Source organism: Tribolium madens, unplaced genomic scaffold (assembly GCF_015345945.1).
Source record: "Tribolium madens isolate multiple individuals breed KSU strain unplaced genomic scaffold, Tmad_KSU_1.1 Scaffold_71;HRSCAF=194;Tcas5.2_LG6, whole genome shotgun sequence".
NCBI lineage: Eukaryota > Metazoa > Arthropoda > Insecta > Coleoptera > Tenebrionidae > Tribolium > Tribolium madens.
In genome coordinates, this window is record NW_025401041.1 from 1,103,733 (window position 1) to 1,120,402 (window position 16,670).

At 30.1% G+C, this 16,670-nt stretch overlaps 1 protein-coding gene across 3 annotated transcripts in view; it reads right to left on the minus strand.

Annotated features, from left to right (window-relative positions):
• Positions 1–16,605, minus strand: part of LOC123008703 (RNA-binding protein 26) — a 20,899-nt gene extending 4,294 nt beyond the window's left edge. Inside the window, exons 1-8 of one of the 3 annotated variants that reach the window (XM_044404671.1) lie at positions 16,409–16,605; positions 16,087–16,205; positions 15,794–16,035; positions 12,278–12,585; positions 7,263–7,731; positions 3,871–4,000; positions 3,547–3,807; positions 3,112–3,477 (exon numbers count right to left, since the gene is read on the minus strand). In XM_044404671.1, the coding sequence (XP_044260606.1) occupies positions 3,112–3,477; positions 3,547–3,807; positions 3,871–4,000; positions 7,263–7,731; positions 12,278–12,585; positions 15,794–16,035; positions 16,087–16,205; positions 16,409–16,467 (1,954 nt within the window). In that variant the 5' untranslated portion in view covers positions 16,468–16,605. Of the gene's footprint in view, positions 1–3,111; positions 3,478–3,546; positions 4,001–7,262; positions 7,732–12,277; positions 12,586–15,793; positions 16,036–16,086; positions 16,206–16,408 lie in introns of all 3 variants that reach the window. The other 2 variants (XM_044404672.1, XM_044404670.1) reach the window with 2 other exon arrangements.
• Between the last annotated feature and the right edge of the window lie 65 nt (positions 16,606–16,670).

Consider the following 16,670-nt stretch of genomic DNA (forward strand, 5'->3'; position numbering starts at 1 on the left):
AATTAAATTTTAAACTTAACGTTTGTCAATGCAAAATAAATGGCAACTTAATTCGAATTAGTTTACCTAATTCTGAATTAAATTTTAATTTCGCTTCTACTTAAAGAATTACACCACTCGTGGTAAAGGCACACGTGGAATAAATTTTTCTTCTCGCAAATAAACAATAGTTTAATTCATTTGTAGTTTTACATAAAATCTAGTTTAAAATTGTCAGTTCTGTATTTTCTCAAAAAAGAGTTTGAAATAAATCTAAATTCTTTTTTATGCTTCTATCACCATTCTAGAATTGGTCCGACACTTTTGAATATCCTATCACTATCCTATCACTCTATAAAGAGACTTTATTCTACACTTTAGATGCGTATAAAGTACCATTTTATCCACTGTTATAAAAATAGAGCAATAACTATCACAAATCATTTAATATTATTATTAACATTCACATTGACATTTATAGATAATTTAAGTTCGTTGTCATTCAAACGTATCTTTGATTCTTCATTTCTGGAACATGTAACATTTGGCACCGAAGAACTAGAAGACTCCTAATTCATTTGTTTTACATAAAATCTAGTTTAAAATAGAAAAAAAACTATTTCGTTCAAAAATTATGTTAATTAATTTTATTTTGAAAAAACAGTTAAAAAAATATTAAGTTAATAATGATTTGTTTTTTCGTCAGTGTCATTATTGATGCATAATTTTTTTTAAGAAATGGTTTGTTAAATTTTTCATTAAAAAAACTCAATATTTTCATTTAATTAATTTGACGTTTGTCAATGCAAAGTAAATGGCAAATTAATTCGAATTAGTTTAATTCTGAATTAAATTTTAATTTGGCTTTCTGTAAACCAGCTCCAAGAGGAATTTATGTTGAAACTGCAATCCGATGTCAGCTTGCGGTTAGAAGGGTCGGCATCCAGCAGGGGCTGGTTTATTGAGGCGTCATTTTCATTTTGTTCGACTGTACGTCACTTACCATGTCATTTAGGTTCCCTTTAGGAACCACCAAAACGGTTCTGAGTGATTCTCAATAACTTTTTCAGTTAATCGATATTGCTGATTGCAAATTTTAAAATTGACACAGTGTATAATAAATACATCGAAATCTTTAATTCTGGAAATTCAGTGTTTACGTTCAAGAGGCAAATTAAGAACTTGCTTTTGAATAATTAACTTTGTTCAACTGGATTGGCTAACTGATGTTAAAAATAAATGCAAAAGAATTTTGGTCTTTTTTTTTCATTTCTTCTTATAGAATTCTTTCTTGTTTTTTCTTTTTGTTTTTGAGAGACTGGCAATGGTTTCTTTCTTTATTTTTAGTTATTAAGTAACTTACAAATTTATTTTTATTTAAATTTTAAATTGTTTATAATAATTATTTTTATTTTTATGTTATAATTGTTTTTTTTCTATTAATTTTCTATTGACGTTAAGTTGAATAGCTTCAAGTTAGACTTCGCCTCCGCATCTTTGTATTACTTTTAATTTATTAATAAATACCTTTATTATTATTATTATTATAAACAGACGAAAGAAAAGATCTAACCTTTTTTTCAGATACCCAAATACGATTTCAAAATAATTAAAAATGGTAGTTATCGATTTTTGAAGATGAAAATGCAATTAAAAAAAAAATAAAAAGTCTAAATATTTCAACGGTTAAATTTAGATATAGAGAAGTCTGATAAAAACTTGAGTAATCCAACAACGTACTAAAAAACAATTTTTTGTACGTGTTCTTCGAAAATAAATTTAAAAAACCTCTATTTTTGGCCATTTATTTTTTTATAAGAAAAACTGTGAAAGAATTTTTTGATTTAATTTTGGTGTATTGTAGATTACTTACTTTTATGTGACTGTCTTTTTTCATGCAATTTAAACTATACGTTGTTTCATCAAAAAATATACACTATTAAATTTTGCAATCCGTTACAAATGTTCAAAATGAGATAAAAACTCTGTGTTACTACTGTGTGTGTGTGAGAGAACAACAGGAACAACATTCAATTGTAAAAAAAACAACTTGTCTACTGTTTTTCTTAAAAATTCATTTCTTTCTTTTTTCGTTGGAAGACTTGTTTAAACAGCTTTTCGTTGAGCAAGCGACAAATTCTTCCGGTGGTACATTTTGGAACTGGCTAGAGACGTGCCATCTACGGGACTGTAGAGTAAATAGTTTTTGAAAACTGTAATTTTGTAGTTTAATGTAAAATTACTTAAAATGTAAAAAAATCTCAAAATAAAAGGAATAATAATGTATAAATTATGTACTATATTTTTTGTTTGTCATTATAACTATTATTGTGACATCACCATCTATTTATCTTTCTGTTTTTAGCCATCAAAATTAAAAGAAAGAAAGCAAGAAACAATACAGGGTGTATCAGAACTTGCGCTGCAGAGAAAAATTTCAAGTAAGATAAGACACAAGAAACATGAAAAATTAAAAAAAAATCCTATCTGTCCAAAAATTTTCTAATAGCCTGTAGGAAAAAAACTTAAAAAATTACTTTTTCAACAGAAATAAATATAATCAAAGTGCAAAATTTAAACTCTCATAACTTCGAAATTTTTATATATAGAATTTTTTTAACATTTTTTCGTTGTTCCTGGTATCTTACCTTACATAGCGCGAGTTCTGTATAAACAGAGGCATATCATGACGACCAATATTTAAAAAATAATATAGCAGGTGAAAAAGCTGAAATAACACACACGATGTTGGCATCATAAGAAGAGAATTTTCTGAAAGTAACCTAGCTGAGTTTAAATTCCTCTTAAAAACGAAAATGGGACGATGTTTATAATGAAGTAGAAAATCATTAAAAATTTAGAAACTTCCATAATATTTTTAGTAACTATTTTGTTTGTGCCTTTCCTATGATTGAACATAAAAATACTTATTGTTCCTCTCATAATAAAACAAACCAGAAAATAAAAAAAGGGCAAATACTAAAAGAATTGCATAAAAAAACACACTAGATCACAAAATAATAAACTGTTAACCGAATACAACTCTTTTAAAACAACATAATTACAATATTGAACAAGCAAAAAAACAATATTTTAACAATTTGATAAATTTGTGTCATTATGTCTACTTACATTTCTCCATTTTTTCTATCAAAATCTTCTGCTGAGATAATTGTTTTTCCAGCAGTTCCTGTTTTCTCTTTCTGAGATTATTTTTAATTTTCAACACTTCCTTCCTCTGCTCATCTTGATTCTTTTTTAATTTTTCTTTGGCGGCTAGAAGCTCCTGATTCTTTTTGATCGCTGCAGCAGCCTGTGCCTTAGTTTCTTCCTTATTTCCGGTCGCCGCTTTTCCACCTTTATCTTGTGTTTCGCCTTCGTTTACGTTATCTGCCCGCGGCTGAACTAAATTGAGGACTTTGTTAGTATTTGGGGGTACAATAGCCGAAACCCCCAGACGATCTTTAACGGACCGCGGAGGGACGTTCTCCTGTTTACCTTTTATCGAAACAACACACAACATTAAATCTAGACCAAACACAAAAGAAAAATAAACTTTTAACTTACCTTCCAAACTTCCATTATGCCAAAAGACTTTGATGAATCTATTGTTGAGAACGGCTTCAGTACTCCGATAGGCAGCATTGGCTTCAGCGTGACTAGAAAAAGTGACGATCGCCGCTTCTGGATCACCCTCATAATTCACCTGGATGTTAACTGGTTTGCCAAACTTGGAAAAATGGTTGTTCAAATGTGTGATGGTGTTCAGACCTTGCGGGATTTTTTTCAATTCTAACGAACAGTTTGCTGGATTTTTAGATCTCGGACCTAGACGGTTAAAATCGAAACTTTTCTTTTTGAATGGTGCTTCATGGTCACTGGTGTTATTACCGGCGTAATTGGACTGTTGACGAAAGCCGCCCGGCGGGTACTGTTCAGGTTGTTTGTTGTCCATCACGGGCACAGGAATCAGCTCGCGTTGCATATTCGGTTGGTTGGGGAAGGCGCCCATCATGGGACCCTAAACATAAATAGACCAAAGCGATAAATTATTGTTAACTCTTTCTAGTCTTTTTTTATTAAGGTTGAACTATACTGGTAAGTAATGTGTTTCTGGCACACAGGGTGGCGCTATATTTAACGACGTAGCAGACAATCCAACATACAGTTGGTACTCACGCTTTTACCCTAAACAGATTTGGTTCATTTCTTCGTTCCTTTATATACTAGCCTTTCATATTTCTATTAGTCACTAAAATAATAAAACTTTTAGACCCGACTTCGGCTAGGCAAGTGGATGCAAAATGATGAAACTCTGATTTATTTAGAAAAATTTTAGTAATTTTAGTAGTAGTAAGGATGTCGGTCATACTAGAACCAACAATTTGCAATTTCGAACAATAATTGCTCTTTAGAGATTGTATAATTATAATTCTCTCTTCTTATTTGTTATTTACTAGTAAAAAAACATATATTTTTTTAAATTGTAATTAGTAGTTATCTAGAAGAACGGATTAGGGATCATTCCAGATAAATAAGATTCGGACGACGAATACAGTGGGTTATATTTTAGGAAGTATTTTATTTATCTCACTTTGCAAAAATACGTAAATCTGAAAAATATAAGAAATAAGAAATAATTAAAGCTGCAAAGATGAAAAACTATAATAATTTTTATAAATCATAGTAATTCGTGGGGGGATAATGACATTCGACACATTTTTGTAAAATTGCTATGATCGTTCTTAGAAGTTACTCATAAGTAACAGGGATTATGCCGCTTTGCCGCTATTGCAATAAAACATTGACATTTTTACCATTTAGAATAAAATTTTCATTTTTGTACGCTAAGCCATCGACATTAACTTAATGTTTTACAAATAAAAAATTTACAATGATAAATAAAATGCATAGTAAATACAAATTAAAGTCTAATTAGTAATATGAGATCAGGTCAGTGGATACAATTACACTACTGCATAATTATAATATTATTTCGTAATAATATGGCTTCCCATTTTATTTAATTTTAAATATCGTTGTTCAATGAATAATTGTGTACGTTAAGTAAAAAAAAACTAAATCTGCTGGTTTCTCACTTTTCCAAGACTTTTGTTTAATGAAAGGAATTTATTCCTTCTAACAAAAACAAGTAGCTAGAATCAGAAAATCCTAATTCATACATTGGATAATACACAAGTACTATTTTACCACCTAATTCAAGTTTAATAAAAAGTTTAGGTAAATATTGAGTAATCTGATGTAGATTTTTGTTTTTCGTTCTCTGTCAAAATTAGAGAATGCCGGCCAGATAGCTCCTGAACTAGAACTAGAATTTTATAAAGGAACCTTCTAATTGGGGCCTACATTTTTATTTATTTTCTTTATAAATTTTATTTTACAAGCAATTCTTTTTTATAACAAAGTAATCTAGTGACTAATTTATATAATTATATTTGAAATTTAAACAAAATTTTTCCCGGTTGAGAATATTGATAATATGCATATATAATCTTATGCGAATGTAAAACCGTTTCGCCGCATACATTTCACTAATATTAGTAATTTTTAACAATATCATGTCGATCAAGGAATGCGAAATTAAATTGAAAAAAACTTATTCTTGATGTGAGCATTTTTGTTAATTTACAAATAATTAATTTTGGTTTAATTCTTTTAATTTCGATGTCTAAAAATAGAAAGATAAATAGCTGGTGACGCCATAGTAACAGTTATAATGAATTGAAATAAACAAAAAATTTAGTACATAATTTATAAATTATTATTCCTTTTATTTTGAGGTTTTTGCATTTTTACTATTTTTACATTAAAGTACAAAATTACATTTTTCAAAACGACAAATTGTTTTTTTCACAATTGGATGTTGTTCCTGAATTAAATCAGTACCTCTCACACAGAGAAACACAAAGTTTTTATCTCATTTTAAATATTTGTAACGGATTGCAAAATTCAATAATTTTTATTTTTTATGAAAAAACGTATAGTTCAAATTGCATGAAAAAAATACAGTAACATAAGTAGGTAATCTACAATACGCCAAAAATAAATCAAAAAATTCTTTCGTACAGCTTTTTTTATAAAAAAATATAATGGCCAATAGATTTTTTTTTAATTTTTTTTTGAAACGACGGGCAAAAAATCTCAAATTAATATACCATTGCTGCTAAGCCCATCAAAAAGTAATTAGATTTTTTCACTTATAATTACACGAGAGTTTTTTTTTTTTCGAAGTAAACTTGACATTTTAATGAGAACTTTGTTTTCTGGCAACTTAGAACTGGCAGTTTTTGAGTTAAATTGCCTAAAGGAAACAAAACTCGAATTAAAAATGTCAAGTTTTCTTCGTGTAATTCGGTAAGACAATTTAATGAATACGTAAATCCGATGATGCAAACCTACTAGATTCAGACGCTTTCAAAAGTTAGGTTCCGTTTTGTCGCTGTAATAGTTAGGGCAAACTTTTGTCGCTGTCATAGTGACAAAAACACCGCGGCTTATGGGATTTTTAGTGTATGAAAAAAATTGTCAGAATTTTTGGACTACGATTAATTTTTTTATTTATTTAAAGCTTCTTTTTACTGGATTTGGACCTCTATATTTTTTTGGTCCCCAACGCGACAATATAATGGAAACCATCAAAAAGACACAGGAATCGATCGAAAAATTCTTTCGTACAGTTTTTTTTTACAAAAAATGAAATGGGCAAAAATAGAGGTTTTCTTTAATTTATTTTTAAACGACAAACAAAAAACTTCAAATTAATATACAGGCTGTATTATAAAAAACACCCCAAGCCATAATTTCATTACTTATAAAAACGTTATAATACTTTTTTGCTCAAATTGAACAGTTTTTTGTTATCAATAGTTTGCTTGTCTTAAATAAATAAAATGAAATGTTCTATTCTTTCCACAGACTACTTTATTTTATTTAATTTTCAAATTGCCTAAAATCAAAAGTGATAAATAATAGCAAGTGAGCTTGTTGAAAAACAATTTAATGAGGAATCTAAAAACAATAATATATACAAATTGTTAGAAAGCAGCATTGATTGAGCATTTACGTCAAACAATAGATGTCAAGAAACTGTTCAACTTTGATTTAAGAAATATTGTTATATCTTTAAAAATAGTTATGGTTGGAGCGTTTTGTGTATTGCTGCTAAAGCCATCAAAAAGTTATATTTTTTTCTGAATCTGAACTACGATTTTTTTTATTCAGTATAGTTCAACCTTAAAAATGAAAAAAAAAAAAACACTCACCCTCGGCATGCCCATCGGCCTCGGCCCTCTGAACCCCCCAGTCCTACTACTCCACATTGCTGGTGCTTGCGGGTTGTACTCTGGTGGTAGGCCTCTCGGTCCCATCATGGGATGTCCCGCTGCATTCAAAAGTGGCGCTCCGATAGGAGGTACATCGGCTGGTGCCGCGTTGGGATTATACGTCAAGACGCTGCTCAATGCTGAATCTTCTAATACCACCGGATCCACTCCGTGATCAAACGGACACATCTCGCCTCTCATGCAATATCCCTTCTCGTCAAAATCCCTACATCTCCTCTTCGAGTTCTGTTGCACCACAACACTCTGTATGCTTTGAGTACTATTCGTCAATCGTAAATCCATATCGCCATGATTCGAATCTTGAGTCGGCGTACCGGGCCGTGAATGACCGTCTTTAGCATCTTTTTCTTTGAAAGAGTCCTTGCGTGTTTTTTCCGCTGATCGAGACCTAAGTAAAGTAAAAAAATAATAATAAAAATAACCCCATGACCGTATTCACAAAGAATCCCATTCTGTTACGAAAAAGTAGAATTGTACTTTTATTTCAATTATTTTTACAACGCAAAAATAATTTTCCAATTTTTTTGTTACAGGCTATTAGAAGAGGAAACAAGGAAGTTGTATCCTAAATTGTAACAAAATGTACACCTTTACTAAATAATTATAAAAAAATATATACAATAGTCCGGGCAAATTAGTCATAAAAATAGTGGTCAAATAACGAAAATTCCGACAGAGCTAAATTTTGGTGGAGACCTTGGGTATACCATTAGAAATAAAGTGTCAAAAGTCCCCATCGATCCCATGTGTGCTAAAAAAGTTATTCGGGGTCAAAGGTCAATATTTGACGTTTTTTAGATTTTTTTCGAAAACGGCCAGTTTTATCAAAAAAGTAGCTCAGACGAAAATTATAGATCTTAAAATTATCTACAAAATGGTCTTTATACTTTTTTTCCAAGAATCACCATTCCTGAGATATCGCGATTTTAAAAGTTGAAGGAGTAACGTTCTACATCATATGCACATACAGAGTGCGCCAGAACTCGCGCCCCAAAGACAAATGCCATGTAGGGTAAGGTACCAGAAACATAAAAAAAAATTAAAAAAATTCTATCTATAAAAATTTCGAAGTTATGAGAGTTTAAATTTTGCACTTTGACTCTTATTTATTTCTGTAGGATAAATAATTTTCCACGTTTTTTTGCTACAGGTTATTAGAAAAGGAAACAAAGAAGCTGTATCCTAAGTTGTAACTCTGTTTAATATTATTTGTAGCTTTTATTGACAAAATTTTTGTACCTTTATCAAATAATTATAAAAAAACATATACAAGGTCATCAGTATTATTAAATAGACATAAAAAAATGACAAATGTCAAAAAATAAATGTCAAAATTTTTTGACAGATAGAATTTTTTAAACATTTTTTCAGTACTCTGGGGAATAACCAATTACTCCCTTTCAAGGAAATGCGCGATTTTTTGAACAAACTGTATGTATTACCAAATAAATTCTTTTTAATTCTAATGGAATCGAGATATTTATAAGTTTAATGAAGTAGAAGAAAAATTTCAAGTAAAATAAGATACCAGGAACATAAAAAAAATGTTTAAAAAATTTTATCTGTCAAAAAAATTTGACATTTGTTTTTTGACATTTGACTATTTTTTTATGTCTATTTAATAATACTGATGATTTTGTATATGTTTTTTTACAATTATCTAGTAAAGGTACAAAAGTTTTGCCAATAAAAACCACAAATAACATTGAACAGAGTTACAATTTAGGACACAGCTTTTTTGTTTCTTCTTCTAATGGCCTGTAGCAAAAAAACTTGGAAAATTATTTTCCCTACAGAAATAAATAGAGTCAAAGTGCAAAATTTAAACTCTCATAACTTTGAAACTTTTATAGATAGATTTTTTTTTAACTTTTTCTATGTTTGTGGTACCTTACCCTACATGGCATTTGTCTTTGAAGCGGGAGTTCTGACGCACTCTGTATGTGCATACCATGTAGAACGTGACTCCTTCAACTTTTAGAATCGCGATATCTCAGGAATGGTGATTGTTAGAAAAAAAGTATAAGGACCATTTTGTAGATAATTTCAAGATCTATATTTTTTGACTGGGCTACTTTTTTGATAAAACTTACCGTTTTCGAAAAAAATCTAAAAAACATCAAATTTCGACCTTTGACCCCGAATAACTTTTTTAGCACACATGGGATCGATGGGGACTTTTGACACTTTATTCCTAATGGTGTACTCAATATCTCCACCAAAATTTAGCTCTGTCGGAATTTTAGTTATTTAAAATGTTTATTTTGACCGGACTACAAGATCATTATTATCATTAAATAGACATAAAAAAATGTCAAATGTCAAAAAATAAATGTCAATTTTTTTTAAACATTTTTTCCATGTTCCTGGTATCTTATCTTACTTGAATATTTTTCTCTGGGATGTGAATTCTGACACTCTCTGTATAATAGGTTGTAACAACAAAATTCAGAAGTATCCTTCACATGAATAACTCTGTATACGATTCTATCGCCAATTCAGGCAAATCAAGCGCAGGCACCACAGTGTGTATATAAATTCTGTTTCATCAAACACTTCCCAATTAAAATTTATACCTTTTTCATATTTCAAACTTCAATCAAAAATATTTTATAGTCAAGAAAAAACCCATAAAAAAATCAAAAGTAAGTTTTAACAATACTTAAATTCACCACTATTTAAATAGACTACGTAATAACATGTGTTCTCATTAAAAAAAAACTCTAGAGTGCTTTGACAAATACATATGTTTCAAATGAACACACGTTATAATAATTAACAGTATACAGACTGTCCCACCTAAGACTTTCGGATCTAATATCTATATTATTTGTCAAAGAGTTCTAACGAAATTTACAATTTACAATGTGATTTAACATACTTTTTAAAAATACTAAACTATTTAAAATTTATATTAAATTGTTAATCGCCAATAAAAAATGTCATAAGCAAAAATCTCTCCTTGAAAAAGGTCCCGCTTACAAGATGAAGATGCAAAATTATAGACGGCTACAAAAAAAACGATATTACCCTGTCAGGCGACAATGACGTTGATATTTGACGTTTATTGTTTCTCTTCAAAAAGTTAATAATGCTATTTAGGAACTGCATTTGTAGGGTAACCAGTTCAGTACAATAAAAGGTGCTTGAAGGTACCACCAATGGTTCTAAAAATTCTAAAGGTGTTCTAACTTAATTTACCACAGATTTTCAGAGTTGTACAAAATGTTACTTAGAGACGTTTTAGAGTTAACTTTGATAAAATTCTTTCAAAAATTAGGTCAAAATTTTAACAACATAATGGACGTATTGCTGCTGATTGAGACGAGTGATTTTGTTAATTTTTTGTGTAGTGGTCTATTTTTTAGTGTTTAACAATAGGTACAACAGTAGTTTCATTTAATTTTAAATTGCGAAATTATGTGTTAAAATATTTTTTTTTTATCTTGAGGTAATTTTATTAATTGAATCTCCACCTTTTAAGATGTCTACATTTAAATTGCATAAAAATCCGTTGGCAAATAACAGAGATATTAGACCCAAAAGTCTTACATGGGACACCCTGTAGAGTCAATATGCAAAATTTAAATTATAATAACTTGGAAATGTTTATAGATATAATTTTTTTATTTTTTTCCATGCATCTGGTATCTTACCTTACACGGCACTGTTCTCTGAGACGCGAGTTCTGGCGCATCCTGTATAACGCACACGTGATATATTTTTTTTAGTTCTTAACAATATAGTAGTAGTTTCGTTTAATTTTAATTTAAAAAATTATGTGTTAAAATTATATTTTTATCTTAAGGTAATTTTATTAATACTAATTGAATTTCCACCTTATAAGTTGCCCTCATTTTAAATTTCATTTGGCATATAACAGAGATATTAGACCCGAAAGTCTTACGTGAAACATCCTGTATATTCAAAACTAGTAACTATTTATTAAAATAAAAATGAAGACAAAATTTCAAAGTACACTGGCCGTCAAAATTAACCGGACAACTAAAATTTTGCACTTTTTCAATATTTTTGTTATTCTTTGTCGGATTTCGACGAATTTTTGTTCGGCTTAAAGTACAAACTTTGCAGAACATTGTAATTTAATTCAATAACATTTCTAGGTTTGTTTTGCAACTGTTATTACTAAAAAACAAGAGCAGTGTTTTTTTACTTTTTTTATCCTTTGCAACAAGGACAAAATTAAGTTTTTACTTATTTCAGATTCTTGCCAGTTCTTCTCTGATTAGGAACCAATTTGTTTCAAAATTTTATTCTCTGGTGCCCCAGAGATACAAAGCATTGAAAAGGACGTTGCTTTTTGTAATGTTAATAAATATTCGTTCAGAAAGTAGGCTACAACAAAACCGAAAATTATTGTTTAGGTCACCAAAAGAGGACAAATACGTCTTTGAACACGAAAAATCTGAAAAACTTAGAACTTCAAAGGATTACAACAAGTAAAATAGTTAATTATTGGCAACTTCCATGCGCCTATTTTGACGTTTTGGCACATTTGGCCTACTTAATACGAACATTCATTGAAATCGGAAATGTAATGCTTTTTTGAAGGTTTATATCTTAAAATTATGGAAAATCAGATAATAATTCAGAAAAGAATAGGCAATAATCTGTAATCAGTAAAAACTTAACTTTGTCTCTGTCGCAGTTTGAAAATAAGTAAAAAAACAGTGCCTTCTTCTATTGAGTTTAGAAGACAAAGCTAGAAATGTTATTGAATTAAATTACAATGATCTACAAAGTTTTTTCTTTAAGCCAAACAAAAATTCGTCAAAATCCGACAAAGAATAACAAAAATATTGCAATGTGAAAAATTTCAAAATTTTTGTTGTCCGGTTAAATTTGACAATCAGTGTATTTTTAGAATACATTATAAAACACAAAAAAAGTCAACATGTAAACATAGCACTCACCTGCTCCGACTGGTGCTTCGCGGTGGCGTCCTATTTCTGTATCGACCACTTCGATGTGGATGTTTAGGACTACGAGAACGAGATCGTCCTCTCGATGGAGATGGTGTTCTAGAGCGTCGACGATCGAATCGTCGAGGAGGTGATTTGTTTCGCCAAGCACGAGGACGGTCACGTTTTTCTCGATCAAGACGATGTTGATCACGATCGCGTGATTTCGAACGTTTCGAGCGATCCCATGAACGGGAACGCGAACGATTGCGAGAGGACGAACGATGGCGGGAACGAACACGAGACTTATCTTCTTTATCCTAAAAGAAACATAGAGCATATACTTCAGAAACTAATACAAATTTTCCCAATCATCAAAAATCAATCATTTTTTGTTGACTGGGAAAATTAATACCAAAAAATCATTATCTCCTAGAATAATAGTACAGTCGCTAAACACATAAAACTGGTAAATCTAAAATTTAATCGATGTAAAGTCAGTTTTTTTATTTAATGCGTGTGGATTAATTAATAATTCGAAAGACGTGCCCGATAGCTATCTCTTTTCAACATTTGTAAACAACCTTGTTGCTCTCTCGCTACGTACTCGTATTTGAGTAAAGTCGGTCCCGCTATTTCTCTCATTTTAACAAGTGTGTCTTACCGTCACGTAGGTCATTTGTAAATTCATTTTTAATGAGAAAACTGTTTTGAGGCTAATAATTTTAATCTCTACATCATCATAACAATCGTAATTCAAGCCCTATAAAAATTCTAATGCTAGGGAGAAGCTTTAATTTTTGACTTTAGTACCAAAATGTCAGAAGATGTCAAATGTTAAAAACAGACGGAGATCATGTGTCCTTGATTCACACTACCCCCACCAGCAAATAAAATAAAAAAAATAGACTGTATATCAAACCATTGAATTGTCAACATTTGTCAGTGTCAGTACTAATTAACTGACAGTATCATTAGTGTTTTCTATTTCGTCGACTGCAAATGGTCATCGATAGTAACACTGCGGACTTTTTAAAGCAAATTTAATTCTCTACAAATTTGTGCTTTACAGTTTTTTTTTCTATCTTTAATCGTATGTGCAGCATTTTCATAAAACTTAAAATATAAACAAAAATTACTGTCCTGTTATCATTTTAAATTACGGTTTTCAACAATTTTTTTTGCTATATTTTTATTTCTTACTGTAAAGTATTTAATATTCTACGTGTTTATAATTTGTCTTTTTCTATTGTCATCATCTTCATTTAATTAAAACATTTTTTTCGTTGCTCTTAAATTGTAGACACGTTCCTGATATTCTATCATGGAATGGTAGTAATGCATTAATCTGTATTTTTTCAAATTGAATAATAAAAAAAATTGTATGTATAAAAAAAACAGACTATAGTTTAGAAATTTGATGAATTTTTTTTCCAATATCTGGTAATTTTTAAGAAATGAAAAACACTGCGGTTACAAGTTATAACAAAAAATAAATACATTTTAAAAACATCGAGTATTTCTCCGAACAATTAGTAGAATTAGCTTTTTTTATTACGGATTCGACAAGAAACAAAATATGTAGTTATCAATATAATAAATTAGGTATAATGTTGCAACATTGCAAATATCCTAGGATACAGAAAATGTCCAAGTAATATTCAATTATTGGAAACGGTAGCAACAAAAAAATCAATTTTCAATGTTGTTTGTTCTGTGAAATTTGAACGATTAAAGTTAAAAAGGTTTCCTAGATACGAAAAATACCTGAGTGAAATAGTTTTTTAGTAAAAGAAAATTGTGCAATATTGCCGCTTTGTGCTGTTAGACAAACTGTTTAAATTAAAAAAAAAAATCTATTTAGACTATTTTTGGAATGATGGTCACAATGTTTCAATAAAAAAGGACGCCCCTGTTTCAATCGTGGGCGCTTTTTCTTCATCACCCTGTATAATAAAAAAATGAGGCTATTGTTTGCATTTTTCACGTTATCAGCTAGAAGCTCAATTATTTAGTCTTTTCTCAAAAATAAGTATAAAAATCACTCAATTAGTTGAAAATAGTAGATTATGTTAATAGGAGTAAAAGTGATTGTTTATGTGGCGAAGCTGAACGTTCATTTTGCCGAACGGAGTGAGGCAAATGGATTCAGCTGAGCCACATAAACTCACTTTTACTCCAAATAACATATACTATTTTATCTGCAAACGATTCAGATGGAACGAAAAGAGCAACACACCAATAATCAAGTAAATCACCTCAATAATCAGGACGCTTTGCAATAAAATCACAACAAACGTCACGCGTCAGTTTCGGAATTTGTGTTGAGATTTCACAAGTGTGGATTGATTTAACTGGTGAATAACTGGTGTAGTTTATAGTGCAAAYTGTCGAATGCTGATAATATACCTTGTARCRCTCCAGAAAATMCTGAAAAAGCGAAAGGGACAAGAAAGAGACAACAGTGGTAAATGTCAAAGTAAGTGTCAAGTAAAAGTGAAAACGCCTAGGCGTAAAAACAGTGTTTTTACTCCATGTCTGAAAAGTAAAACTTTTACCTGTGTCATTTAGTCATAAAAGTGGTCACTTTTGTGACGTTTGCAGATAAATAGTTTTTTTTTGTATACGCTCCCGAAAACAGCTGTTTTAAGAACTCATTTGAGTCCCTAAAATGATTCTTTTCCGGGCTCAATAAAATAGTACGCAAAATGGTTATTTTAGCTACTCAGGCCCCAAAAAAAAAACAGTTTTTCCGAAAAGTCAATTTGGTTACTATAGTATCCAATTTTTTTTAATTAATAAATTCGTTTTTTAGGAGCTTTAATGAAAAAATGTTGTTTGTAACACATATTTAAAACATTTTTATAACACGTACCTTTTTTGCGGACTTATTTGCTATTCTAGACTCGTTCGCAAAAGCTGTATATTAGATAATTGTAACAAAAATAACTATTTTTGTATCCTTAATAGGAAACAGTCATTTGATCAAGTAGAATTCAAAAAAGAAATGTTTTAATTTACTAATTAGTAATAATTAGCAACACTAGACTCGTTAGCAACACAACCATAGAAATAAATAAGTATGACATTTAACATGCGTTACTACGGTTTACTTTTAATATACAACCATGTTAAAGATTGTAGAAAAAAAATTTTTTGTTGAAATATTCTTGGGATTTCCACGTTTTCCATTAAGGATACAAAAAATAGGATGTTCAACTCGTAAGAAAAGTGGTTAACTATTTCGCAAAATTCGCAAAAACTTAATTTACTCATAAATCAATCTGTTTTCACTCGATTCACTTTTCTTTACTTGTTAAACAATCTACTATTATTACGAAGCCTATGGACAATATTTTTTATAATAGTAAACATATGTTTAGTGTCAAAATTCAGTCATTTTTGACGTCAGTTCGCTACCAGATTTGAAACAAGCTCTATCATAACATTCATAACACAAGTCACGTGTTGTAAACACATGACAACTCATTATACCGTATTTGAATATAAAAAACATATTTCACTTACGGAAGTGTCACTTTTTCTCATTTCTCTATCCCGTTTCGATTCTTGCTCTTTCCGGACCACACTAGAGCCATTAACTGCTTCACTTAAATTGGGTAGTTCGCTAGGATGTACAATTGGTTTCGTTTCTTTGGTTGTTTTCATCATAATTGGATTTGGAGGATTTGTGTTTGGTATAACTGGAGTGGTAATATAATCCTGCGTTTCAAGCGTACGTAATACTAAATTTACAAAAGATTCAGTCTCTGAAAATAGTAACAAATTAAAACATTGAACATTAAAATTGACAAATATACCATTTTCTAAGAAAACCTCCAACTGACCCACCATAATCCGATGAAGTTCCTCTTCAGATTTATCTTTTTTTATCAAAGCTAAAACGTACTTTGCAAGTGCTGCAGGATCTGCATCGCACCTATAAGGAAAAAATAGTTGACATTACGCCATCATGAAACTAAAAGTGAGGTTATGTAACATCACATTTACCCAAGCCAAACATAATTAATCATTTTTCAGAGATGTTCATTTACTAACACAATTGTAATCATTGCCACTTGTGATTAATTCGAAATTTAACATTTTAAATATGACAAACCAAAAATATGGGGGTCAACTTACATCGGTTTTAAAACAGCAGTTAACCATGTTTTAAATGCTTCAGGTTGCTCGATTATCATTTTGAACTTTGGTTAATATTCATTTAAAATAAAATTGTAAAAAGACTCCACAAATTGTACACTTTTATGTTTTTATAGGTGCAAAATGCAACATATGACATGTACACTTTTCATGCGTTGACACAAACCAATAAAGTGAAGTTCGTCGCTAGGGTCGCCAACGCAGCGTGAACAAAATTACTAAAAATAACTAAGTCATGGAG